The sequence below is a fragment of the Coffea arabica genome, chromosome 7e (assembly GCF_036785885.1).
Source record: "Coffea arabica cultivar ET-39 chromosome 7e, Coffea Arabica ET-39 HiFi, whole genome shotgun sequence".
NCBI lineage: Eukaryota > Viridiplantae > Streptophyta > Magnoliopsida > Gentianales > Rubiaceae > Coffea > Coffea arabica.
The window spans coordinates 13,168,723-13,196,442 of record NC_092323.1 but is presented as its reverse complement, the minus strand read 5'-3'; the positions used below and the strand labels follow the sequence as shown (position 1 = coordinate 13,196,442).

General features: G+C 36.2%; 6 protein-coding genes and 1 non-coding gene across 8 annotated transcripts; 4 read left to right on the top strand and 3 right to left on the bottom strand.

The window, feature by feature from the left end:
• Nucleotides 1–721: 721 nt before the first annotated feature.
• On the top strand, nucleotides 722–2,011 carry LOC113700541 (F-box/kelch-repeat protein At3g23880-like). Its single transcript, XM_027221016.1, has one exon. It carries the CDS (start codon nucleotides 722–724, stop codon nucleotides 2,009–2,011), a length of 1,290 nt encoding a protein of 429 aa, XP_027076817.1.
• A 2,956-nt stretch (nucleotides 2,012–4,967) lies between these two features.
• LOC113700540 (F-box/kelch-repeat protein At3g23880-like) lies at nucleotides 4,968–6,218 on the top strand. The gene has a single exon (XM_027221015.1). The coding sequence runs from the start codon at nucleotides 4,968–4,970 to the stop codon at nucleotides 6,216–6,218; it is 1,251 nt and encodes a 416-aa protein (XP_027076816.1).
• Nucleotides 6,219–8,534: 2,316 nt separating this feature from the next.
• Nucleotides 8,535–9,737, top strand: LOC113700539 (F-box/kelch-repeat protein At3g23880-like). The gene has a single exon (XM_027221014.2). The coding sequence runs from the start codon at nucleotides 8,535–8,537 to the stop codon at nucleotides 9,735–9,737; it is 1,203 nt and encodes a 400-aa protein (XP_027076815.2).
• A 1,625-nt stretch (nucleotides 9,738–11,362) lies between these two features.
• LOC140011232 (putative F-box protein At1g32420) lies at nucleotides 11,363–12,778 on the top strand. The gene has a single exon (XM_072059997.1). The coding sequence runs from the start codon at nucleotides 11,363–11,365 to the stop codon at nucleotides 12,776–12,778; it is 1,416 nt and encodes a 471-aa protein (XP_071916098.1).
• Nucleotides 12,779–13,695: 917 nt separating this feature from the next.
• Nucleotides 13,696–14,196, bottom strand: LOC140011231 (cytochrome P450 71B37-like). Its single transcript, XM_072059996.1, has one exon. The coding sequence runs from the start codon at nucleotides 14,194–14,196 to the stop codon at nucleotides 13,696–13,698; it is 501 nt and encodes a 166-aa protein (XP_071916097.1).
• A 490-nt stretch (nucleotides 14,197–14,686) lies between these two features.
• On the bottom strand, nucleotides 14,687–21,763 carry LOC113701734 (probable LRR receptor-like serine/threonine-protein kinase At5g10290). Of its 2 annotated transcripts, XM_027222499.2 has the most exons (13): nucleotides 21,623–21,763; nucleotides 21,462–21,498; nucleotides 20,011–20,178; nucleotides 19,637–19,769; nucleotides 19,398–19,469; nucleotides 18,130–18,273; nucleotides 17,968–18,039; nucleotides 17,753–17,818; nucleotides 17,603–17,667; nucleotides 17,170–17,313; nucleotides 16,673–17,014; nucleotides 15,365–15,759; nucleotides 14,687–15,196 (listed from the first exon to the last, which is right to left on the bottom strand). In XM_027222499.2, exons 3-13 carry the CDS (start codon nucleotides 20,075–20,077, stop codon nucleotides 14,882–14,884), a joined length of 1,815 nt encoding a protein of 604 aa, XP_027078300.1. In that variant the 5' UTR covers nucleotides 20,078–20,178; nucleotides 21,462–21,498; nucleotides 21,623–21,763; the 3' UTR covers nucleotides 14,687–14,881. The 2 variants fall into 2 exon arrangements, with proteins under 2 accessions (XP_027078300.1, XP_027078299.1); XM_027222498.2 differs by lacking the exon at nucleotides 21,623–21,763 and having other exon boundaries at nucleotides 21,462–21,617.
• Nucleotides 21,764–26,213: 4,450 nt separating this feature from the next.
• On the bottom strand, nucleotides 26,214–26,286 carry TRNAE-CUC (transfer RNA glutamic acid (anticodon CUC)). Its single transcript has one exon. It is a non-coding gene; the product is annotated as a tRNA-Glu (tRNA).
• Between the last annotated feature and the right edge of the window lie 1,434 nt (nucleotides 26,287–27,720).

Here is a 27,720-nt window from a genome sequence, read left to right as displayed (position 1 = left end):
CCTGCAGTAGTAAAGTCTATTGGAATTAAAGCTCTGACTACTTACTGCAGTTTGCAAGTCACAAAAATTTTGCTGCAGCTAATCAGGAAAGTTTTGGCTCATTTTGAAAATCAAATTTAGCACAGGCTAAAGCAAACTTGGTGTAAGAGAGGAAGCAATAGATTCGGGCTCCTTTAGAAATTTTGTTTCTTTGAAGTCATAATTCGACTAAGTACTTCTCTAAATGCATCATGACATTCATTTTTTATTTGATTTCTATCTTTTGTGTGTTTTAGTTTGAAAACCAGCCCACAAATACTTTTACTTTAAGTACTATATTTTGAATGTTCATATTTAGTAGTTTCCAATTATCAAGCTCCGTAAAGGTTGAAGTTGAAGTTTCCACTTTCAATCTAGCCAGCCATGTTTTGGTAATTTATCTTTTAGGGTACTTAGCATATATTTAGGAGTTACTTGTTCTAATTGTTTCTTGTTCAACAAAATCTTGAATATACATAGGTGCTTCTCTATTGTACTAGTTGTGGAGAGTGAGTACAATTATTTCATGAAAGACTAAAGAAAGTCTTAGTGGAGGTATAGGAAATTCCTCTGTTTTTATTTGTTTTCTTTGGTTTCCTCATGCCAAGAAAGCTTAAAATTTCTTCAAATGCAACATCTTTTGGGTCTGCAATATACAAAATCCACCCACCATATCACCAGCCACCACAAAATCAACGAAGTCATGATGAAAAGTTCAAGTTCATCATTGCCAGAATTGCCTAATGATATCATCGTTGAAATATTGTGTAGATTGCCTGTCAAGAGCCTGGTTCGATTTTGTTGCGTATGTAGGTTTTGGCAAAATCTCATCACAAAAGACCGTGGTTTTATGAATTCTCAGCTACATAATTCCATTAAAAATCTCAGTTGCTTCCAGAATGTACTCCTAAGGAATGATGAAGGTTCTACAAAATGTCCCTGCCACAAAATTCCCGATCTTCAACCCCAAAAATTGATGAAGAAATTCGCACATGCGACTGAGAATTTACCTGGCTGTCGAGTGATATTTCAAGAAGGTAAATTCATCATGTCTGGTTGTTGTGATGGGATTATATGTTTTTATTGGATCTTCCACTCAAACTGTTCAAGTAGGAATTTAGAACCTATGATTTATCTATGCAACCCGGCTTTACGTCAATGCAGGGCCCTTCCATCCAGTAATTACCAGAACCGAAGCTATTCTTTTAATACAGTGGTGTGCTTTTTCTTAGATCCAGTGAGTGATGACTACAAAGTCGTGAAAATTATAAATTGGGGTGCAAAATTCATGGTTGAGTTGTATAGTTTGAGTAACAATTCTTGGAAACAACTTGGCTTGAAAATTCTTCCTCCCAGAGACCAAAGAACTTCAATTTTCGATAGGCCAGTAGTTCATGACGGGTTTCCTTATTGGTTGGCTCAGCGAGCAAACGACTGGACTCGTTTCTTGAATGTATTAGACATGGTTGAAGAAAATATTCGAGAAATTCCTATCCCAGATGGCATCCAATGTCCTCAACTGGAATTATTCCAGGGATCCCTTTCCATATTTGGTTGGAGTACTTCCACAAATATGAATACAGTATGGGTGATGAAGGAAGACAGGACAGGAACCTGTTGGACAAAGCAACTGCTAATTCCTGGAACTACGTTCTTCAGCCTGCTATCCTGCAGAGCGACAGGCGTCACTACCTCTGGGAAGAATTTGGTAGCTTCTTGTATTGGCCATGTCTATTTATATGATCCAAAGGCACAGCAAACAGTTGGGTATCAAAATGGGGTGCGTTTGGAGTATGGGGAGGCCTACAAGTATGTTGTAGCTGATTATGTTGCAAGCTTAGTTTCTGTTTTCCCTCCTGCTGATGAAAACTTCTATCAGAGACAAGTCCTTAATGGAAGAGAGGAGACGGACAAAAACAAAGCTAAGAGAAGCTATTCCACTCAGTCGAGTTTCTTATCAAGAATGTTCACTTTTTTCCTGTGTAAGAAATGATCAAAAAGAACGTATAATTATGTGTGAGTTATCATGCTATTTTTGAATGTCCATGATCCGTTCTATGTCAAGTACTTTTATTCTACGCTTGTGTTCTTTGACGGTGGAAACAAGTTATGTTATTGCATTTTCCATGATTAATGAGTCGAATGGTTACCTGGAAATAAGAGAATACATCAGGTGACCCAATTTAGTAAATAGGATTGGACCAACATAATATTTTATGGATTTCTGTATTATAGATAAACTGTTACTGCTGAAATTCGTCTAATCTGCTGTAGTTGATCTAGTTTGCCTGACTTTCGTTGGCTGATCGACAACAAACAACTGATCCGCATCGACTCGAGAATGTTTCAACTGCAGACATCAATTTTTTGGTTTTGAAGTTATATGCGCAAAGAAATCATGGTACAGGCTGAAGAGAATTTGGCGCTACAGAGGAAGCAATAAATTTGGGAACCTTTTGAAAATTATTTTCTTGGAAGTCAAATTCAACCAAGTACTTGTCTTATTGCAGAATGATGTTCTGATTCATATTTTACTTTTACTCGAGTGTATTTTGGGGTGGAAAAGTTTGATTTGAAAAACCAGTCCTCAAGGATCGTTTCCATTTCTTAAGAATGTTTGCACAAACATTCAAATTAGCAAATTTGTGATCAATTGGATGGAATTTTGGAATGCCCTATTGATTTTGAATCTCTACCATTCTCTCTTCACCAGACAGATTGATCTCACCCTCAAGTTTTAAGGTGGCATTGAAATCAGAGCTCAAGTTAATCTCATTGACCAATGAGGATTCCATGTCCACACAGGAATCAAAATCAGGAGCCGGTTTCTTTTCTCTTTTCTGTTTCTTTTATTTTGTTTGATTTTCCTTGCCTCTTCCTTGGATGAAATGACTTGCACCCCCAGATTATTAGGATGTCCATCCTATCTGTCACAGAACACCGGAGATACATCAAGAGAGAGGATGCAATTTTGGTATGATTTGGAGAATCAAAGAGTCGAGAGAAGTGTATAAATTTGGACAGAGTTTGCTGCTGAACACGTTGGTTTCTATATTCCCTGGTGATAGAAGATTCAGTAATGGTGTCAATGCTAAACAATGAATATATTAAGATGGTACTATTAATATGGAAACAAGAAGAAGCTTGGTTAGTTGAGACTTGAGAGTCATTCCAGTTACTTGTGAAGTTCTTTATTTGCTTGATGTTTAACCGGTGACAAGAGGCAAATTTGATGGATACCTGCTCAAGTATGGCTTCCAGTTTCTCTTTGCAAACACAGAGTTTAATTTTAGTTCCTGACAAATTAATGCAGTGATATACAAAGCTCATACTGATTTTGAATTGGAACAGGTCCGATTATCAGTCCACTAAATTGGGTCATGTAGTAAAGATTCTTCTTGGCTCTAATAGACCTGATTTTGTACTTGACTAGCAATGCATTATTGTTAAATGAGATGACTAAGCAATTGCTGCCAAATTTTAACAGATCAAAATCTCTCTATGTATGTGCTCAATACTGAACTTGTTAACCATTCTGAGACTGACGACATATTGGTTCGATTTTCTTTGGCAGATCTGAACTATCAAGCATTTATTTGTATGCAAATTGATCTTCTTCATCGTATAAGAAGAGGGATTTCCCACAATTTCATTTGCGAACAGAGTGATATCTTGAGAAATTCTCATTTCTATTACAAAGTTAATAACCATTGGTTGTACATCACACAATCTGAAACTTGTGTCTATGGAGTTATGTAGAACAAGAATTACTGCAGGAGTCGTCTAATCAGCTGGACTTTTTTTCGATGTGCTTGGCCAATTCTCAATTGCAGACACAAAAATTTGGTTCCATTCATGGGAATTTTGAATTTGTACGCATAAGCAGGCTTTTCCACTGCAAGCTAACACACAGGAAATTTTGGTGCAAAGGATGAACCAATGACGTTGGGCTTGTTTAGAAAATTGAATTACTTGCAAATCAAATTTGATTAACCACTTTGTTAAGACATTATTTTTTTTTTTTTTTTTTGGTTCGACTAGTTTTTCATCTTATTCTATTATGGGGTTTTAATTAAGCTATCGATTAAAAAACACTGATCTCAGGTTCTGAAGTAAATTTATGATTTCTTGTTCGTAAACATTTTTTCCCTAATTACTTTATAACAATCAACTTAAGATTGGATGCCGAGAAGAATAGAAAGAACTTCACATAAATATTATGTTATCATGATGAAAATTTACGAGTTAGAAATAATAGTAAAAGTAATAATTGGCTTAGACGAGAGGCCTGAACACCAAATAATATTTGAGCCTCAAGTTGGAGATGAAAAGGGTGTGGTGAGAGACGGGAAGTTTTTTTTTTTTTTTTAAAAAAGAAAAAAAAGGCCATTCCATGGAAAGTTGGAAACAAGACCAGGAGTCAATTTATTTTTTATTTCCAATTATTGCTTGATGTGCCTTTTATTTATTTCTTTTTTTCTTTTGGGTAACAAGGCAAGTGATGTGCTTTGCATATAGTCTTTGGTTTAAAATCGAATTCTGTTATTTTTAGAAAAGCTTCTATTGCCATTTCTTCTGGTAGTTTTTTTTTTTTTTTTTTTTTTTGGGTTTTGGAAATTGTAAACACATTAGGGTGAATCACAAATTTTGGAAACTTGTGTTTTTCCTTTTATGAATCGGAGGTCTTCAATCCAGAATTTGTTACTTATAATGCCTCCCACCTTACCATCCAAGCCAACCATCCCTCAATTTTGGAACTTGCATCTTCTATTTAGCGTAGACAATATAACAAGTTCTGGTTCAAGTCACTTTGTGGTTCTAAATTCAGAAATTTTGTAGTTTCGCATCCCTTGAAAATTGGTGCTTAATCTTGTTTTTTGGGTCCTTCCATGAGTAAAACAAATCATACTTGCTTTTGCCTTCCGGGATGTCAGAAACTTAACGAACCGATGGAGGATACACTGTCAATACTGCTGCCTAATTTGCCTAATGATGTCGCTATTGACATATTGTCTAGACTCCCTGTCAAGATCCTCGTTCGATTTTCTTGCGTCTGTAAGGTTTGGCAGAAACTTATAACGTCAGACCGCGGATTTATTCGATCACAGCTACAAAATTCAGTGAAAAATCTCTGTGGCTTCAAGAATTTACTCCTAAGCGGTAGTGAGAGGCTTGGTTACTGCTCTACCGGTACCTGCCAAGAAAATCAAGATTTCGACCGATCCCTGAATCAGATGGTGACACTGATAAATGGTTCTGAGAATCCTGCAGCTTCACAGATAATATTTCGAGAAGGTAAACTCAAAATCGCTGGTTGCTCTGACGGGATAATTTGTTTTTTCAAGTTCTGCAGCTATTCTTGCCGTTCAAGAGTTATGGTATACCTATGCAACCCGGCTTTGCGACAATATAGGGCACTTCCACCCGGTTATTACTGCGGAATAAGCTATCCTTGGAGTACTATTCTGTGCTTTCTCTTTGACCCTGTGAGTGATGACTATAAAGTCGTGAAAATTATGGACATGCACCGTTCTGAGTTCCTGGTTGAGATATATAGTCTAAGTAACGATTCTTGGAAAACATTTAGTGTACGAAATCCTTCTCATAGTCCCCACCATCTTTTCAGAGGCCCATTGGTGGTTCATAACGGGTTTCCTTACTGGTTGGTTTGGAACTCGGTTTCTGCAGTTTTAAATGTGTTTGACATGGTCCAAGAAAAAATTGAAGAAATCCCGATTCCAGCTGATACTGTCGAATGTCTACTGGATATAGATCTAGGAGTATTCCAAGGATCACTGTCTATATTCAGCACGAATTCCTCGAGTCAGAATGTGGTGTGGGTGATGAAAAAAGACAGGCTAGGGATCTCCTGGATGAAGCAAGTAATTGTACTTCCTCCTGTGAGTTACATTAAGCCGCTATCCAATGTAACTACAGGAGTCACAGCCTCCGGGAAGAGCTTGCTAGTTTCTGATCAAGGTGTTGTATTTCATTCTGACCCAGAGGATCAAAAAGTTGAAGATCAGAATGGGGTGGTTTTGGAACGTGTACATTTTAACAGGTACGTTGTAGCAGATTATGTTGCGAGCTTAGCTTCGGTTATCCCTCCGGAGATACTGAAGCAAAAGTTCTCCAAGGACAGACTCTATATACAGGAAGAGAATGCTGAAGTAAAAGTTCCCCAAGGACAGGTTTCATGACTGCCCTGATTAGCTACAACCAAATGCAAGGTCCTGCTTGGTTTGTTTGAAATCTGCACTAGCGATGCCTGGTCCTCAGGAGGGAGGATTCGATTGGATGGTAAAGCGGGAGGATTTGTTTGTCGATAAAGTTGATCAGTTCAAATTATTCTTTCATAAACTTTCTAATTCTGTCAATTCAGTCTTTGCTTCTCTCCAGCCAAATTAGTGGTCTGGCTCTAGATCCTTTTTATTCATCAAGGACCTCATGCTGGTTTGTTAGCTGTTTCGACAAATTCAACTGTTAGAAATTTTTGGATTTTGGTTGACTTCAAAAGTCTTCTAACTTGAGCTCAAGTTATTTTAGACCCTTGCTGAGTTTTGTTCCGTTTGCAACTCTTGGCAAAACCTTGTAGAATCACACCATTCTTTCATATATTTTCTAGTTTTGACCCATTAATAGAATCGAAATCAGGAGTTGGCATAATCTCCTATCATTTTATGTAGAATGGAAAGCAACTGTTGTAATTACCGCTATTGGTTCAAATACGCTCTGAAAACACTTGCAATGAAATTATAGTATACACTTTAATGATGTTCCCAAAACCTAGCATGACTAGTAAGTATATTAGTCAACCGACTGTGACGTACCTAGTCCCCTTTTTCTTTTTGCCCTTTTAAGCTCCCCTTAAACTATTAACAAAAAATCACCCTATGATTATATATATATATATAAATCATTCTATGGTTTCAAGAATTGTTTAATGGGGACATATGACCAAAAGAAAATACCTATATCATACTTAAAATCTCTTAAAAATTACAATTTAATGGTTTTTCTCCTTCGGGTTGCTCCTTCAAGTATCCCATTTACATAGGTTCTCTCTTCTCCAGTTTCTGAGCATAATCAGTATTTTCGTGGTTTATTTACTGTATATATGTGCTTTCTTTTAGATATTTGGAATAGATTTTGATATGGTATCATCAATTAATTGTCCCAGGGGACCAGAAAATTGAAGAAGTATTGGATGGTTGAATTTGATTGATCCCATGAACCTTTGAAGCCTGCCATTTTTAACATCAAGATCACTATTTACACACAGATACAGAGTACATGTAACTGGTAAAATGGATGAAGTTGTTCTTGCCAAATTATTGGTTTCCATCACAGTGTAAGTGGTTCAAATTGTATCCTTCTCACATGCATGGTTGGCAAAAAAGTTTTCCACATGCAACAAAACAAGTGGGGAGCTCTTGGTAGCAGCGAGGAAGAAGTATTATGGTAGAAATTTTCTGGTTCTATGTGATCCTGAGCATCAAACAGTTGAAGAAGCAAAAGAGTCGGAAATGCGACGTGCTTTGGACAAACACTTAGAGGTTGATTATGTCCCTAGCTTGATAAGCTTGGCCTGCTAATGATGTAAAATTCCACCACAGCCAAAACTTTAGGCACTATTTACTGGACCTTAATCGCTTTAAAAAGAATGATGAAAGCAAAAACAGGAGATGTTATTCCATCTGGTGGAAGTCTCTTGCGAATAATGTTCGATTCTAATGTGCATAAGAAATGAAAATCTGCATCTTTGAAGCGATAAATAGGAATTTGGCAGACTAGCTAGTAGTACAAACTTGGTATTGTAGTTGAGTAGTAGAGAAAGCCATCTTTAAATGCTTTTGTCCGTGTTTTCTTTGACTTACTTACCTACGTTGCTTAATTTCTCTGGTTTATTGCAACAAATGGACAATCTAGAATTTCTTTAAATTTTGCATTAGAACAGTTTTGTCAGAAAATAGCTGGTGAGGTGGAGGAGGACTTTGTCATATTTTTTTGGACAATGTTCACTCTTCTTCAATTGAATTTTTTGCCTAGAAGTAATTTGTAGCAAAGGTACAGCCGATTAAATGAGAGAAAGGAAAAGGAAAGCGTCCAAAACAATTACATGGTTTCCTTTTCCTGTAAAACTTTTCCTTTTCCTACTTAGATTAGACTTAGCGTCCAAAACAATTAGATGGTTTCCTTTTCCTGTAAAACTTTTCCTTTTCCTATTTAGATTAGGCTTCCTTTACCATCCAACACATTACATATACTGATAGGCGATTTACAATTAGGGTTCATGAGGAATTCTATAGAGAGAATGCCTGGAAACATGCATTAATTGGAGTACAACGTGAGATACTGACTTAGAATCAGCTTTTACAGATTGTTGTTCCAATCCATATATAAACCCAAAACTGGGGATATCAATTACTCTTCTGCTTTCAATCCTTGTTTAGCCTACTCAATTGTTGTTTTTCCTTATCTTCTAGCCTGAACAAATTAAACCCTTGATTCCTATGATGGAGCCATCGAGTTCGTCATCCAGGCCATATTTACCGTACGACAGTATCTTGGAAATCTTGTCTAGACTGCCTGTGAAGACCCTGGTTCGATTTTGTTGCGTATGTAAGCTCTGGCGAAAACTCATCACCTCTGATGGTAATTTTATCACTTCTCATCTGCAGAACACTCTAAATAACAACAGCAAGATCAATTCCAGGGGCATCAAGAATGTCTTCCTCGACTGTAATAGAATTCTTGTAGGTTGTACTACCTGCTATGAACGGCCTGATCCAAGAATAAAAGAGTTAACCGAGCAATTCATGATCAGTGCTGGAGACAGCAATCTCTGCCGACTTTTATTTGCGGAAGGCTATTTTTCCTTCGCAGGTTGCTTTAATGGTATAATATGTTTCTATGGCGAATGCGATTATGAATGCGTCCCACACATATATCTGTGGAACCCTGCTCTGAATCAATGCATTATCCTTCCCAGAACTGCCGACTGGGAATGGAGTCATAATGTTGTATGCTTTACCTATGATCCAGTTACCGAAGATTACCAAGTTGTACAAATTTCACATCAAATTGAGGTTGGAGTATTCAAGTTTCAGATATATAGTCTAAGTAACAATTCTTGGAAACCTTTGAGTTCAGGGATGCATCCTCCTCGCAACCAAATTCTTCACCTGGTTTCAGAGTATAATTGGAATGCAGTTGTATATAATGGATTTCCCCACTGGCTTGCTAAAGATAAGAAGGATTCAACTCTCTTCATGAACATATTGGACATGAATCAGGAAAAAATTCGAGAAATTTTGCTCCCTGATAGCTTATCAAACCATTCACATGATCCTAATCTGGAACTATTTCAAGGATGCCTATGTATAACCCATGGCTGGAATTTTTCAAAGGTACATCCATTTGAATTGTGGGTGATGAAAGAACACGGCGAAGACATTTCTTGGACAAAGCAAATTGTGATTTCTGGGGACTCCACTATCCGTCCTCTACCCCAGAGAATTACAGGGGTCACAACAATTGGAAACCTCTTGGCAGCAGTGAAGAAGGACAGGCTTGGTCGAAATTTTTTGGTTTTATATGATCCAGAGAACCAAAGAGTTGAGGAGCCTATGCAGAAAGAGTTGGAAATCCCCCGTGTATCCGTCACATACTTGGCGTTTGATTATGTACCAAGCTTGGTTAGATTAATCCGTTGCTGATGAAAGAAGTCCAGTACAGCAAAAGACTTCAGTTGGGCTCACCCCTCCTCCTAGTATAGAGTAAGAGTAGGTCTAGAATAGAAACTATAGCGTCGACCAAAAAAAAAAAAAAGGCCAAAGACTTCAGTAAGAAATACTAGGAGAGGTTATTTTGTTGGATCCTTAATCCAATGTTAACTCATATGTGAATAATTATGCATTGCAAATTATTTAATAAAGTTGAGTCCAACTAAAACAATCAATTATAATTTGGGCTTTAATCTTATCTCGCAGGATGTGGGCTTTTAATGTGTAGAATAATTTCTATTTCTATGATGGATTGAAATAAGAATCCAAAAGATAATAGAAAAGGTATCTATAACTAGGGTTATGATCTCGGATCACACATATTCTTTCTGTAGTATTCTTAGTACCACAAATAGCTATCTCTTAATATCCCATCGTCAAGAAGAGATACCAGAGAAAAACTGAAGGAGGACTCTCCCAAACAGCGTGTTAATCTCAAAAGCCACCACAAGACTTTAAAGATTCTAGTACTAGTCAATCAACATCAATCCAGGTACGCTTTCACAATTTTATTGTTGATTTATTTCTCAGTAATCACCACAATTTTGGGTTTAATAGGTGATAATTTTCACCAAAGGTTAATATAAACAACCGCTAAAATATTCCACCCGGTGGAGGCTGTTTACGTAGAACGTTCAACTCTATTGTGCATAACAGATGAAAATCTACGTGTTTGAAGCACTATAGGTCCTAGCATTCATGTTTTACAGTTTATACTTAGGTGTTGTAGTTGAGTTTAGAAAGCCATCTTGAACCCCCATTGTCGACTTCAACCAATCGTTTCTGTGTTTTCTTGGGCTTATTTACCTGTTTGATGCCATTACTTTGCCTAACTAGTGTGCTGGTTTCCCTGGTTTATGCAATTTAAATTAATGAAAAATATGCACTGTACTGTGTTTGGATTTGGGATTAGGACCGTCTGAATTCTACTAGTAATTGACAATTCTGTTGTTTGTTTAAATTTTTAAATAAAAAAAAAAAAAAAAAAAGAATCCCCATCTCGAATTCAGGAACTTCCTACCAGTTGACATATCATCTTATCCAGTATATTTGCGAACAAACAAAGCTCATAACTCGGATTTGAGTAACTTCCTTCATTCTCGCGTTGCATTTAAATATAAGGATCATATACCAATAATTTGTAGGCACGGTCAGCGTACTAAAAGATCTTAAACCATAAGGAGCTAATAGAGTAATGTACTCCGTATAATATTTATACTAGCTAGTGTCTATTGATTTACAAACAAAACCTTTAAGGGTTCAAAAGAAAACACAAAAACATAAAAAGATAACCATAATTGTAACCAAAGGTATCCTAATTGCCCGATTGCCATGGTCAAAACCATACAATCCTGTAAAGTCAGTTGAAGAATCAGCAATGTTGAATCCGATGTAGTTGGCAGGTTTCCCCCGCCATTCGGAAAACAGAAGATGCCTGTATCATTTGAGTTTGACTTGAAGTCTGATCAAATGAAAGGTTCTTGATAAATTGATTATGATCCAATAGCGATTTGAACCAGGAATTAGAGTTCTTCTGAGAATCAAATAACTCCATTGCAATGAATCAAGAGACGGGAGCTACTCTTCTTCTGCAAAGGCAGCCATCATCATCCCTGCATATACCGGAAGAGATCATCTTTGATGTCTTGTCTAAACTACCTGTGAAGACCCTGGTTCGATTTTGTTGCGTATCCAAGTCCTGGCGAAACCTTATAACCTCTGATCCTGTTTTTATCTATTCTCATCTGCAAAAGTCCCTTAAAAACGGCAACAACAACCCTGGCGAAATCAGAAATGTCCTCCTGGACACTCGTGCAATTTGTCCGCGCTCTTCTTCTGACCTCCCTATGACCCGTGCTCTAGGTATCAACTGTGACTGCCCTAAAAGCTTTGTTCCAGGTGTCAAACAATTGACAGAGCAATTCAGAGTTAATCCTGGAGCAGATATTAATCTCTGCAGGCTAATATTTGTAGAAGGTCCCTACTTCTTGGCAGGTTGCTGTGATGGTATAGTGTGTTTCTTCAACCGCTGCTATCGTATCGGCAAACTTAGCATCCATCTATGGAACCCTGTTTTAAATCAATGCAAGACTCTTCCCTGGATCGATTGCATCAGATACTGTATAAAGCATGATGTCTACTTTACCCGTAATCCGGTTAGCCATGATTACCAAGTGGTGAAAATTTCACATCCAGAAGAAGGCTGCTTCAGGGTTCAAATATACAGTCTAGGTAACAATTCCTGGAAACAGATTAGTCCAGATATTCTTCCTCCTCCTCACCAAAATCTTGCAGCGTCCCCTTTGGCGTATAGATGGAATTTAGTAGTTCATAATGGATTTGCTCATTGGTGCGCTCGGAATCAAATGGATTCAAAACTTTGCTTGAATGTGTTGGACATAAATCAGGAAAAGATTCGACAATTATCGCTACCGGATTGCCTACCCAATTTCAAGTATCCTACTCTGGAAGAATTTGAAGGATGTCTTGCATTTTCCGATCTTGGACATGGAGGTTCTGAGCTGTGGGTGATGAAGGAACATGGTGAACATATGTCTTGCATAAAGCATATTAAGGTTTCAGAGATCCATCCCCTGCGCCAAAGAACAACAGGGCTAATAGCATCAGGGCAGCTTTTGGCAGCATCAAAAGAGAAGGCAAATGGTCTAGTCTTGTATGACCCAGACAAACGGTGTGTTGAGGAACCTATGGAAAAAGAGTTGAAATGCAAACGTTTTCTTGATTCTCATTATGTGGTTGATTATGTCCCAAGCTTGGTTTCTGTTTTCCTTGGTGAAGATAGGGACTTCCAAGATTTTCAGAACTCTAGCTGCATTGAAATCTTCAAGAGACGCCTGGAAGAGGAAAAAAAGGAGAATATGAAGAATAGATGTTCTTGTACACGTTGGACATTCTTGCCGGAATGTTCCAGTGTTTTGGGTCTAGAGTTGAAAAGGAGGTACAAGTTTAAATGAATAAGCATAGTCTCAAAAGGATGAGAGCAGGTACGGTTTGGATTTTTATGCAAGTCTCCGATTATTGCAATACTTTGTGGTACGCATAAAATGGCATCAAATATGACTGTACCTAATTGTACTTGCCCCAATCCGATTTTCAGAGTCAGCGGAGCAACCAGGATATGTTATTTGGTAGGGCAGTGCTAGAAAGGTCAATAATGTGTTGCCTAAGTTTAGGTCATTATGTTAAATTAAAAAAAAAAATTTAGGTAGCGAAAGTAGCTCATATTAAAACTATGGCTCTGCTTGGATTAGAGTGTTTTGGATTGAGATATTCTGTTTTTGGAGTTTGCAGTAACACAACATTCCCCCCCCCCCCCCCCCAAAAAAAACGCCTAATTCATGCGTTTTCTCATATGCGTTTTCCCATATCTCAATCCTTTGACGACTAAGTCTGGCTTTAGGTTGATTGATGATGAAATACACAGCAAGAAAGCCCACGAGACAAGTTCGAGTTAATTTTTGCTTTTCGGTTTTGTTGATAATATTTGACCTTGTGCGTTACTGCTTCGTACGTAGTTGATCATGTAGAAAGCTTGACTGTATTGTCCATTGTGAAGATGAAAAATTACCTCCCCAAAAACTTCCACCACACTTCAGTCCTTCATGGCCATGCAAGAGAAAACAAAATCAAAGATAAGAGAGGTTATTCCTTTGTTCAATAGGTTTAAATAGACTGTTTCGTTGTATTCTGATCGGGTGATGGAAAGGTTCAGGTTCCATGCCCGAACGAATAGTTTGATCATATGATCATGATCAACTACCTACTTGAGAGAGCAAAGACCGTTGAGCCCTCCAAAAGACAAGTTGATCAACTTGACAAACCGACTCAGTCAGCTCTAGAAGATTAATCGAAGAGGTTAAATCCAAATCCTTCATCCCAAATTCATGGTTTCATCAAGAACATCTTTCAACATTTGACCCTCGAATTGCTTCCCTCTATAGCTCTTACCAAAAGCAACTGTAGTAACAACTGCATCCACCAAGTTAAAAAGTTTTTCATCAAGGTTAACCAGTTTCCCCGACGCTAATGAAATGGAGTCTATCAAATGAGTAATCTCAATTTCCCCAGGTGAGTTTGGCCTGCTGCAGAAGTCTATATCATGAGTTTGCAAGACTTCTTTAGCCATTTCAGCTGAGGAAATGACTAAGGTGGGGACATTGCCTAGTTGAAGTAGCATGGCTGGGCCATATTTTTGTGACAGTTGCCATAACTTCTGGTGAGGTAACTTTCCTAGCTGATGCAAGTTGCCTACGATAGGAAACTTTGGAGGGCTTGGTGGAAGTTTGGCTTTAATGCTATTTGTTTTCTTTGCTTTGAGAATATGCAAATATATGAGGAAGACAAAGGCGAGGAGTAAAAGAAGAGGAGGCATCATGATGGAAGAAAGTCGAGCAGAGTTTCTGAACCTTCACATTTTGGACTAATTTGATTGTGCCTTGGCCAATGCATACAGTTTCGTGAAGAAAGGAATGTGTACATTCTGGTTCTGATTATTTAATCCCAGATATAGGATGGCATTGCCCCTAAGTATAGCCTATCAGTGTCCTATAGAATAAAATTTGGTAAAAACAGAACTTTTCTCTCTATTTAGTAAACTAGTTGTTCTCTCTTTTTTCTTTTTTGAACTATTCATTGGTTTTATCTAAAACATGGTAAAAAAACATTGCACCAAAAACAATACATGTAATATAAGGGACAAGCTAAAGATAATTGTATTGGGATTGGACAGCTAGGTTCATGGTTCTTTGGGAAGGAGCAAATATACCCATTTACAAAAGAGGGGGTGTCTTTTATTAGCATTTAGGAAGGAGGAAGAAACAAATAGAGTGCAGGATACATGGTCCTGTGCTGCCCTCCAAGAATGGCACGCAAAAAGAAGAAAATGAATAGATAAAACTATGAGTACAGAAGAAAAGCAAGATAAAGCAATGGCACTAAAAAAGACTCAAAAAGAAAATACAGGGACACTGCCATCAAAATTTTACAGATAAGCTACATTCATCCGACCAACGTATTACAAGAAATCATTTACACTTATCATATTTAGCGGTTACCTCCTATCTTCCACCAGATAATTCAATAGCATCTTGATTATAAATTGAATCTTCTCCCCAGTCAAATCTTCTCTGCAACCTCTCATACTCCTGCCTACGGGTAACTTCGACATGCTGCCACTCTTCCCATCTCTCAGCTAGCCCCTCGCCTTCCAGCATACGGACCACTTCTGACATCGCCGGTCGATCCTCTGGTGATGCTTGGGTGCAGAGTAATGCAACCTGTATCATCATCTCTACTTCTTGAATGTTGTAGTTCCTGCTTAGGTTGCGATCCACAATAGCATCTAATTTTTTCTCCCTCTGCAATTTTTTGACCTTCATTGGGAATGCAGGCAAAAGCAATGAATAATGAGAAGACGCTAGACCACATAAAAGAGTTTTATGGACAGACATCACACAAATGAACTTAAGACGAATTTGGACCAGCAAGTCGAGAGAAAGCAGGACTGTGAAAGCTACATAAAATAATTTTCAAATACATACATGGTCAAGCAACAAGACATCATCTTCTTCTTCAAGTCGTGAGAAATCTATTGCCCGCTGTCCTGTCACAAGCTCTAACAGCATGATTCCATAACCAAAAACATCAGTCTTTTCTGATGATTTGCCGGTGGACAAGTATTCCGGAGCTATATGACCCATGGTGCCTCGAACCTGGGTTGTAACATTAGTCTTTCTAACATCAACAAGTTTTGCCAAGCCAAAATCACCAACAACAGCTTCAAAATCTTCATCCAGCAATACATTAGCAGCCTTGACATCACGGTGGATAATTTTAGGATTACAGTGTTCATGAAGGTATTCCAGTCCACGTGCTGTGCCCAGTGCTACAGACTTCCTTGTTGGCCAATCCAGCACAGTTTCCCCGGGTTTTAGCTCTGCATTAACATGCATATTCCATAGAAATGATAAGCTGGTATTAAAGAGGACTACCATAGGTTGGTTTTACAAGTGTCTCCAAATGTTAAAAAAATCCACCATTTTTTGGGGAACCTTTGTCATGAGCATGTCTATAATTGGTCAAGTCATCGAACTAAGATAGCCCTTAAGAAGACATATTGATTACAAAGTGACAAGCGCTTAACTGAAGAATTAAATTTAGATGAGATCTCCATCTAGATGACGTCAATAGTACCAAGACAAGAACTTCAATTTTAAGGTCCATTGCAAGGATTACAAATAAATTCATAGTGGCTGTCACACAATGAGAGTGAGTCACCCAAAGCCAATCAAGCAAGTTACAATGGCAATCTACTCTGTACAATGCAAGATGTTCGATCCTAAGTGTTTGAAACATCAAGTTTGTACAGAACCAACCATATTAAATAGCAGACATAAAAGCTTCACATTCATGTACCAAAATGTGAGACAATGAGCAGTTTTCTAATTTACTCATTTTTCCAACAAATTCAGAAAAGCAGGATTTTTTTTCACATACATTATGTAAAAGTCTGCATAAGAACATTTTCCAGCAAAACTTTCTAACAAGTTACAACTCATCTTTCTTAACTAGAACACTAAACTTTGATGAAGGACAAGGTAAACCCTGAAGATTCTGTCATAAGAAACTTCTTAATAATTGAAAATGACCTTAAATAATCAGAGTTGCGTGTCCCACAACATGCATTTCAACAACAAATGGGCAAAAAGAAACTGAAAAGCCACAACCATGCAAAAGCTGTTAACAATGACTTTTCACATTGTTCTTGCTAAGCAAGATTACTATTACAGTATCACGATACAAAATGAAATTCTATCAATTAATAAGCATCAAGAGAAAAACAACGGTACCTCGAAGACGATATGCAACACTTAGATTCTGCATGAATGGATACACCAAGAGGCGTTCGGTTGGGGTAGTGCAAAATCCAATCAGTCGTAGAAGATTTCTGTGTACAGCCACACTAATCATCTCAACTTCACGCTGGAATGCTGCATCACCACCGGGACTCTCATAATCTGTTAAACGCTTCACAGCAACTTTTGTACCATCTGCAAGCTCTCCTTTATAGACCTTTCCAAAACCTCCCTGTCCAAGAACATTTTTCTCGCTGAAGTTGTCTGAAGCAAGCTGCAATTCTCTCCAAGCAAATCTCTTCAGCTGACCAAATGCAATTCTTCTATCGACTTCACCTGATGATGCCAAAATTAGCTAATCCAATCAGAGACAGCTTAGATAAAATATCCATTTTCCAAGTGAATCCTTGTAAAGATTGAGGCACTAGTCATTCGAACATTCTGTAATAAAGCATATACAACATAATTCATTTACAAAAAGCAACACAAACCTGCAACATCTACAAAAACTTCACGCTTGTAGCCTCTGTGCCTGCCCCTCCAAACAAATAACAGCAAACCTCCAAGAAGCAGAATACCTAAAATTCCACCAACTATCCCAACAATTATTCCAACCTTTGGTTTACTTGAAGAACCTGCCAAAACAGTAGATTCATTGGATTTAAGTCAGCTAATGAAGGACAATAGCAAAAGTCTATCCATTTCACCCCACCATTTTTCTTTTTAAACAGATAAAACAGTACGAATTATACTATTGTGGCATATTACATTCTCTTCCTTCAGCATCCCCCTTTTTTTTGGGAGGAGCAGTAAGATACTGAAAAAGCATGTGTAGCAGCTCTGAAGATAAGTGAAATAGATCCTTGGTAGACTGGAGACATATATGGCATTTGTCTTGTTGTCGAAAAAATCCCAATTACATACCTCCATTATTAGACTCGCATGGATGGGGGAAATTTAAACCACAATTCAGGCTGTTTCCTGTAAAACTGAAATTAGCAATCAAATCTACAATCACTCTCTATATTCATAAACATATAAAAGGATATCTGGAAAAAGAGATAGAATACATACTTGTACTTGGAAACTTCAAAGAATTGATCTGGTATTTGGCCAGTAAGACCATTTGATGCAAGCTGACTGCAGAAAATGTTGTCTTAGTACAGTCAGGATGACAGCAACTCAAATTCATATCTGGTAGTCAGACACCTTTGTCTAATTCTGGAAACAAGTAAAAACTCTAGCCAACCTTATGATACTACACAGAACAGAAAAATAAAATCACTTACACACTAACTAAACTTTGAAGATTTGAGAGTGATGGTGGTATTGCTCCAGTAAGATTGTTTTGATTCAAAATCCTACAGAAAAGATTGTGCTCTTAGCCAGAGAGAACTTTGAAATAAACATAAGCAAAAAATTAAAAACAAGAACGACAACGAACTGCTTACAAGAAATTAAGCCTCTTGAGATTGCCAAGGGAAGCTGGTATTTCTCCACTCAAATGGTTGTTTTCCAAATCTAACATGGTCAAGCTTGTCAAGTTCCCAAACTCTTCAGGTATCTTGCCAGTTATACCATTTCCTTGCAGTGTACTGGCAGCAAAACATGAGATAACAGAGCTTGGACTGAATTGCTATTCATTTATACAAGCTCATCCAATACTAAGGTGTGACCATATAGGAAAACAACAAGTAGGAACAAGCATCAATCAAAAGGTCAAAGGCTTCTCAGTGCAACAGTCTATGAAGCACTGATACAATAAGCAGTCAACTAAGAAGCATCCATAGTCAAGTTTGCAGAAAATGCTGAGATGAAACCATCATTGGCTTTCCCACCAACAAAATAAATGGCAGGCTTGTGGGATAGGCTTGTAAAAAGGTTGAAACCACTACAACCAAACACATCCAAGAAATTAATCATCTCATTGAATGCAGTTTTATCAAATCAATTAACATATAACATAAAGGACTACCAAAATTCTCATAACTTGGTTATTGCAGCCAAATTCCTCAAGAGCACCTATCCAAAAGTTTAGCTACAGAAGGAAGGAATTATGGAAAAGCTCATAGACTGAACAAAGTTGATAATCCTCTCAGAGATCATTCACATTCTCCTTGTTACTTAACAAGTCCCAGGATGAACCTTTCCTTTTTTTCTATTATGTCTCCTTTATCAGGACTAAAAATATGCTATTACAGCACTTGAACCAGACCACTAAATTTACCTTGCGTTGAAACACAGGAGCCATTTAATGCTGTCTTTGGATTGGAATGCACAATAAGACACCAAATCGCATTTTGAAGTTCATTCATAGCCAAACTCATGGACTTTCAAGCCTAAAATCATGTAAAAAGATGAGAATCCTATCCCTAGCTATTGCATAATGCAATTTTCCTCAGTAACTGACTTTGAGAATCTCAATTCTAAAATTTGACATCAAGAAGCCCCAAATTGATTGAAGTTGAGTTGTTAAATATCATTTTACCAGTCCACTATGCAACAACAAAAGAGCGCACATCTCCTCGTGTGCAGGAGAATACCTTCCAATTACTACTATCAACAGGGAAATAAAATCATCAAGAAGAGTCATGCTAAATGAAAGAAACAGCAACTTAAATGAATATAATTATGAACCAAACAGCATCATTTAGATATTTCTGAAAGGCATCAAATGATATGATCCAATAACAAACTTCTTAAAGTTCCTGTCACCTACAGTGTCGTAAGAGCCTTCAAAACCCCTATTTTTGGAGACAAGGTGCCAGGAAAACCCATGTTGGACAAGGATCTGCAGACAAGGTGAAGATATTATTACGGACCTGATTCGGTCAAAGACTTACGCAGCTACTGCAGAAATCTTTCAACAAAAGAATGTGTATCATGCATGGGCAAAAAAGATTGAGATCCCTGTTTTAGCAAATGATATTGGAACCTCTACATGAATGAGTAACTTACACGGTGGTGACTTTGTAATTGTTGTCACAGATAACCTTAGACCAAGTGCATGGATTAACTTGATTCTGATTCCAATCTGCTAGTTGACTGCTTGAAGCATTGAGAGAGCTCCTTAATGCATAAAGAGCCTCTCCTGAAACAAGCCCCAAGGCTTCTTACTAATTAGCAGCCCATAAATGCTACTACGCACATTAGCAAGAAAATAATCCAAGGAATACTTCATAAAAACGATTGGCAAAGAAAAATAACAGAAATGTACCAAAATATGCAAAGAAAATCACCAAATTTATAAAATTCTGCTGATTATAAGCACAAGAGAATATGTTGGTGTGACAATTGAAATGGAGTATCAGAAGCCCTAATAAATTGTTTACCTTGCTCATCAGGTAAGACAAAGGAACACAAACTTGCCAGGAACAGAATCACAAAGAACAGCTCCATCTTCAATGATACTGGTCCCACAGACTTGAACGAAGTCAAATCTTTTTTCCAGGTGGTGAATGCAACATAATGTTATCGTTCACCCAAAAAGAATGCCAACTCTGCAAGACAATTCCAACAACTTGTAACCAACTAAAGAAAAGGTGCTCCAATAACAAAATCTAATCAACAACAATGACAGAATACTACATTGATTTCCAGACATTGACAAACCAAAAGCAAGAAAAGTGAGAAATGTATGTTAACAGCCAATTAAACAGAAATCTGTACAAGCATTGTCGAGAAGATGTATGCAGCAATATTTGCTAAAGATCAAATTAAATTGCCATGATTCCAGAGGCGAAGCCATTGATGATGAGACCTAAGAGCCACAATGTAAAGACATGAACCACTTTTCCACTCCTCTGGGTTAGGCCACGAGCCATGTCATTTTGTTTGATTCAAAGTTAGGGACCACTCTAAGGATTTAAATTTGTTCAAATTTTCTGTATTTCACAAAATAATCACTTCCAGGGGGAAATTTTGCAACCCACTCACACTTAAGATCAATCTGCTATCAATGAAAATCTAAACCTTGTATCCACTCAGTAACATGAAATCAACTGCTAACAAAACTAGTTACATGCATTTCATATCTGCAATTACAGGACAGATCAATGCATAAAGTTAAAGGCTTTCAGAATAAGTATTAGCAACTTAATGCCCATAAAGCCAATACATAAATGTGCAGCAGTAGCTGATCATGAAGCTTTAGTTGCATTTACTTCTTAAATATTCCCTAGAGAAAAGATCATAACTTTTCCCATCTGGAAGCTTTAATTTCATCTATTAATTACCACCTCATACTTGCCAACAACCATAATCACACCACTCATCCTCTTCTACCAACCACAAAGTCCAATAAACCCAATCTCCTGCCCCCTGCCCCTCCTATCCCCCCCCCCCCCCCCCCCCCCCAAAAAAAAAGAAAACCAAAAAGGAAAGAACAGAACAAGTAATGGTTCTTGGAACATTTACAATTTTCACAACCCTTTCACAACAAATACATTGAAAGCACTAATGAACATCATCTGTAGGCTCAATTGAATCAAACAAAACTGACTACTAGTCCTCAATTTACTGTACAACCACTAACCACCGACATGATTACCACCAAAAATGCAGCTGCAAAACAGAAGCAACCTCTTTGATTCATAAAACAAAGTACAAAATCAACCCATTTTCGCACTGAACTTCCATCCTTAAAATCCAGAAAAGGCCATGCAACATCCTTAATCTTCCTCACAAAGACTAAAGACCGCTCTTTGATCAGCTTATACCAAAAATCCACAAAATTAAAACACATATTTTTCAGTTTCAAGAAAAATCACGAGCCAAGATTTACCTTTAGAGAAGACTTAAAGCAGCCCTTCCGGTACAGACTAGAAAAAAAATGAAGAACACTATTGCATTAGTCAAGAGAAGAAAGAAAATCAATAAAAGCAGCTGCTTTACTACTTCCTGCAACAATTATTAGTAGAAGACTGAGAAGGAAGAGCTATTAACTCTTTTTGACTCTTCCCTTCTTCTCTCTCTTCATCTACACCCTGGACAATGCTGGGGTGCGTGTGGTGCGGTGTGCTGTGGTGTGGTGGGCCAAATTTGGCATTTCCTTCGCGAGTTTCTAAGGATTACGTTTTGCAATTTTGCTGCTTTTTACGAGTGACAACAGAAATTGTCTTTTTTAACTCTTTTTCACCAGAATGGATCATGACAAAGTGGTTACAACACAACTTCTGGTCCCGTCTAGTCATCAAAATTTGGCTTGCTGGATTTATTCTCTCTATATATGAAATATTTTCCTTATTTTACATTTTTTTCCTTTTTTGCTAACTATATGGAAAGAAAGGCAACGCAACGTTTTGGTGGATTAGCTCATAAAAAAGAGTAAAAATGCCAATGGTATTTATCTATCTAACAATTGATGTCATTACTTTTCCCTTTAATAATAGAGTGACTAATAAGTTTGCAAACACACGTTTTTAATATGGACGTTTTGTACATAACAAACAATTTATAACTTCAATACTTTGTTAATTGTGTGTGGCACTGTAAAAATTATGTTAAAAACTAATTTACAAAGATTGAAATAATCAAATTGTTGATTGTTGAGGTGCAAAATTCGGCCCTGCAAGCTATTAGGGCATAAACTTTTAAGAAATAATTTTTTGTTTTTCGCTTGGAGATGAATAAAAGGTGCAACAACATTTTTGGAAAAGAAAGAAGAAAGCTTGCAAAAAAGTTTAAATACATTTAATGTATGAACAAAAATTAAAATGCTTAATGTTCACAAGGAATCATAATTCAACTCTAGTTGAGATTGAGCATTTTTGGTTGCCTTATGTCAGGATAAAAAATTCAAGAATTTTGGATCAGCTTTTACAAAAGATACACTTGTTCGCAATTGATTATTTTAACTTATTATAAATTTTAGTTTTGGATAATCAGTTTTTATCACTTTTAGTTGCTTTTGTATTCTTATTATAAATTTTTTTAATGATCAAGAAAAGCTAAAATTTATAATCATTTGAAGTGTAGCTTTTATTGATTCTGATTATTCTTTATAATCAGTGTCTACCGTCAAATTTGTTATATTTAAAGTAACCAAGAACAAGGACAAAGTTAGGTTGAAATTTGTGTTTTTGCTATTCCTCAAATTATTATATTTCAGTTTTCATTTATCAAAATGAATTAGAGTTGAAATTGTCTTGGATCTGATTTGTAATCAGACAAATACCACGTTATGTATTATATATTTCAATGATTTATCTCTCCTGACTAACCCAATATTTGTTTGACCTTGGAGATTGATGTTGGCCATTCAAAATCTCATATTTCAATTTGTTTATGAATCATTGGAGTGATGATGTCGACAAACGAAAAGAATCCCAAATTGAATGATTTTTTTTGCTATTCACCTTAATGCTTCATGCCTCTGATTGCACATTTTCCTACCATCCATTTTCGTCAAGTTTATCCATAGAGAAGCTGTTCCACTCCACACCGTAGAAAGATTTCCAGCCCATAAAATACTTTTCATAAACCTTTCAAAAACACGTCTGCTAGTTGCCTAACTCTCCTCTAAAGTCTCTTTGAGTCCTCTTCACTTTATAGTCAAAAAAAGGCTTCTAGGCTATGCTCCATCAACTATAGAAACCTATATGAATATCTCCAATTGGCCGACATACATTGAATATGAATCCTAAGAATCTTTCTTATACCATTGAAGTGATACAGTGTGTGTGATATATATATATATATATAGAGGGTTATTATCACTTTACCCGCTAACCTTTATAGTTACTATCAGTTTACTCTCTAATATTATTTTTTAGTCAGTTTTTCCATTTTTATTAGCCAACTCAACAAGTTGACTGAAAGTTGGCCATGTGACTTTTTCCTGTATTGTTACTAATTTTTAGGACAAAAATACTCTTAAGCCTTGTTTCTTCTCTTTTTTTATCATAACATTTGCAACTATCTCATTTTTTTAATTCATTTTCTCTTAAAATGATGTCCATCCTTTTTTTAAGTCTATTTTTTTCCTTAAATCATTCACAAATCCCTTAATTTTTAATTCTTCTTTCTTTATTTCTTGTTTCTTCTCTTAATTTTTTGACTGCTTTAACTGCAAGGTTATAATATGAATTTTTCTAGACTCATCTAAACTTTTTCATAAGTGTAAAAAAAAAAATCTGAACTTTTTCATAAGTTTAAACCTTTTATTTTCCTATGTAAAGTGCCTTTTTCTCGTCTAGTGCAATTTTGGAACAAATGGGCTTTGTTGTCATCAACTATTATTTTGGGCCACATATGTCATTTCATCTAAATCATATAACGTCGTTTGCTTTGACCATTAGTTTTGGAGGTAAATTAACTAAAAGATAACATTTGAGAGTGAACCGATAGTAGCTATAAAGGTTAGGGAGGATAATATATGCGTGTGTATGTATATATTAGCAGATTCAGATGTACGTGACACATATAAAATCTTATGTTGAAATTAAAATTTAGATGATGTAGTATATATATACACTAATAATGTGGAAAAGATTAATTCATATATATATATATCCAATAATATTAAAAATTATAAAGGAGTTGATTTTGGTATTGCATTTTGCCATATGGCTTTTTTATTAGGTGATCATGACATTAAACTATCACCACCAAAGCAAACTACAAGAAACAATTCTTTTCTTTTCTTAGCTTTAATGTTGAGTAAAAAGCTAAAAGTAGATTGGAAGAATCACATACCCTGATGTTACCAAGATTTCTTTTATACGTTACTGAAGTCATACTACAATAGATAGTTTAACAATATATTGCTTTCACTTAATTTTGTGGCCAAAGGAAACCAGAGCAGATGCAACAGACACTTCCCTCAATAATTTATGCGCAAAAGGCAAAGTAGGGAAAAAAGAGTGTATTATTCGGTTTTGTAATATTCATATTTACTTTCTTCTCTTCTATTTTTTTAACACGAAGGACTTAGTATTTTTTGTGCAGATATGTGGAAATGGTTGTAGATAAAATCAAACTATTCTTTACTTAAACTAGCAGATATGTCCCTTTCGAATCATGGCACACCACAAATGAAAAATATTAGTAAATCTCATTTATATTACATTAATGCAGAAGTTGCTGTAGTATTGACTAGTGAGAGACACACACACAAAAAAAAAAAATGCTGAAGTGATTATTATCATCTCTTCTTTTTGTATCTTGTACAGGATGTGATTCAAAGAACTTCAAAATTCCCAAGGAATGATTTTCTCTTCAGGCCTATGGAAAAATTTATTGAAATATGTCAAGCAACTTAAAATCGGTTCTTGATTAATTAGGAAAATCCCTTTTAACGGTCGTCATCTACAGTTTTTTTTTATTTGTTAAAAGAAATAGTAAGGATTAAGTACGTGTCAAAGTCTATCAACTCCTCCAAAGAGAGAGAGAGAGAGAATAAAAAAAAGAAGAAGCAAGTTTTAGTGGTTAATCTATAAGTCTCCTGTGAGACCTCAAAGGATACCGGCTTTTGGGGTTCTCTTGGGGTTTAGATTTGTAAAAATTGACGTAAACTCTTTGGGTTTCGAAAGAAAGAAACATCGCCTCTGGGGGGTTGGGTTCTCGTGGGCTTAGCTGCAGGCTCCCCGTTGTGGAGGTTTGGGGTGTCATCCCCTTAGATGTATCTCACATCGGGGTTGGGAGGGTTTGGGTTGGTAGTTATAAATCTCCTGTGGGACCTCAAAGGATACCGACTTTTGGGGTTCCTTTGGGGTTTAGGTTTGTAAAAATTGACGTGAGCTCTTTGGGTTTTGAAAGAAAAAAAAAAAAGTTTTAGTGGTTAATCCGGGTGGCTGCGTTGCTTAATGGGACATTTAATTTGACTTTGTCTGGTCTTATCTTTGTCGCAATCAAGATTAACAACTTGAAAAGGATACATTGGCATATAATTCCATAGGTGTTATAGCTCCAAGACTTTAAGTGTATCTAGATAGGCTTGGATCTAATCAATCCAACAATTTAGACGAAATGTGAACTGTTGATGAATATGATTGTAGATTTGTAGTCACCCGGAAATTATCAATTTACAATGAAGGTTAAGAATATTAATGTCTTTCTGGCGCATTAGTTAAAGACAATAGACTAACAACTTTAGTTAAGAAGGTTGAAAGATAAACATAACTACTGAATACTTGAATCGAGTTCAGTTTGATAAGAGTTTATTCGAGTTTAACTCGCCAACTAGTCAAATAGAATTTTGCACAGTATTTTACGTTTGATAAATTTTAAATTCGATAAAAATAATTAAATAAAATTTTAAATTTATTAAAATAATTATACAAATTAAATCACACAAAAAAACGTTCGATTTGATTAAACCCATTTACACTCTTTAACTTTAATGATGCAATTGGTTGGTATTTGGTCTGTTTTTCAGCATTTTATTAAATGTAAAGTGTCACACGTTATCATTAGCTATTCGACACCATCAACGGCTGGATTTCACCTGGAAATATGTGAAGTCACTCGCAGTTCAAAACAAAAGCCAAAGGATAAAGAATGCTCACACAAAAATGAAAAACGAAGTGCAAAAGGTTTCCGTTGCCGGGACTTGAACCCGGGTCTCTCGTGTGAGAGCCGAGTATCCTAACCACCTAGACTACAACGGATTTGTTGTTATTTCTTTAGATCACACTTTTTGTTGCATGAAAACATGCAATGCCATTTTCCATCCGGGATGAAATCATGAAACACAAATTTCATATAATAATGGTATGAAATTTACCATATTTATTGAGTTTTTAAAAGTAGTGGATATTTGCACTATTTCCATCATTCAAAGTTGCCGCTTTTACCCAAATTCTACTTATTTTGCAAGCAAATCAGAAAGCTAAAGACAAAGTAACCGTGCAAAGATTGTTGATTATCCCTTCATCCCTGATCCCTTCCCTCTTGTCACAATCCTATCTAAAAATTTGACATCATTTTGTGGGTGACAACTAGCATTTACTCATCATATACAAAATCTCTCTTGTTTATGATTCATTTGTTAGAAATTTAACAGGGACTAGCTAGATCTATTTATATACTTATTCACTATAGCTGACAATTGGGCAGGTTAATATTGGATTTTCACTTAAATGAGTTGTACTCGACCCGCCCAACTTTAGATTGGATTGATTTTGGGTTGGGTCATATTGGGTTATCTCAAACCCATGACCCAAATATGACCCAACATACTAATTAATATATTTTAATACATAAACTTTTTCACATACATTTTAACACACAAAAAAGATTTTTTTCACACATATAAACATATTTTCACATACATAATGTATTTTCACACACACTCACTTCTTAAGTTCCTTGGAAACATATCATAAATAGAATAATATTTTATATTGCTTGTATTGTGAAATTTAGATAATAAATTGTACATTTAACGAAGAGCATAGCACCCCCCCTCCCCACACAAAACACCACCTTAATCTTTTCAATAATCTCTTCCATTGATCCACTATCAATTTTTGTGTCCCTTAAAAAAACTTTGATTTGTGCCGTGCATCTACTCTTACTATATAAGACATGTTATATAGGGAAATTATATTTGGGATTGTGTGAGACTATGCTTGCTTGTTTTGTATCTTAATAAGCAACTCTTTGCCCGATGCTCGATTAATTATGAATATGGTATTTCTAGCAATGCTGTTAATAGGCTCATATTATATCATAATTTAACATGTGAACACGCACAATTACAATTATTACACTCTTCCTTTGAAAAAACTTTCTTAAAGTAATTGTACTTCTCTGAAAAAATGTAACACCTAAAGATTCTCTTAATTATAGGAATATCTATTAATTCCAGTAGCCAAACTGTTTGTTTGTTGTTAGAATTAGGGAGTAAAATGATGTGCGTTGTAAGTTTAGTTGAAATCCCGTTTATGAGAGGAGAATTCATGAACTATTCTGACATTTTTACCATATCGGGATCGCATTATTTTGAATTCGCGAAAAATTAGGCTGATACAAAGTAAGCTTTTATTTGTAAATTTGAAGAATCTGAAATTATATAATGCTGAAATGTTAAAAAAAAAATT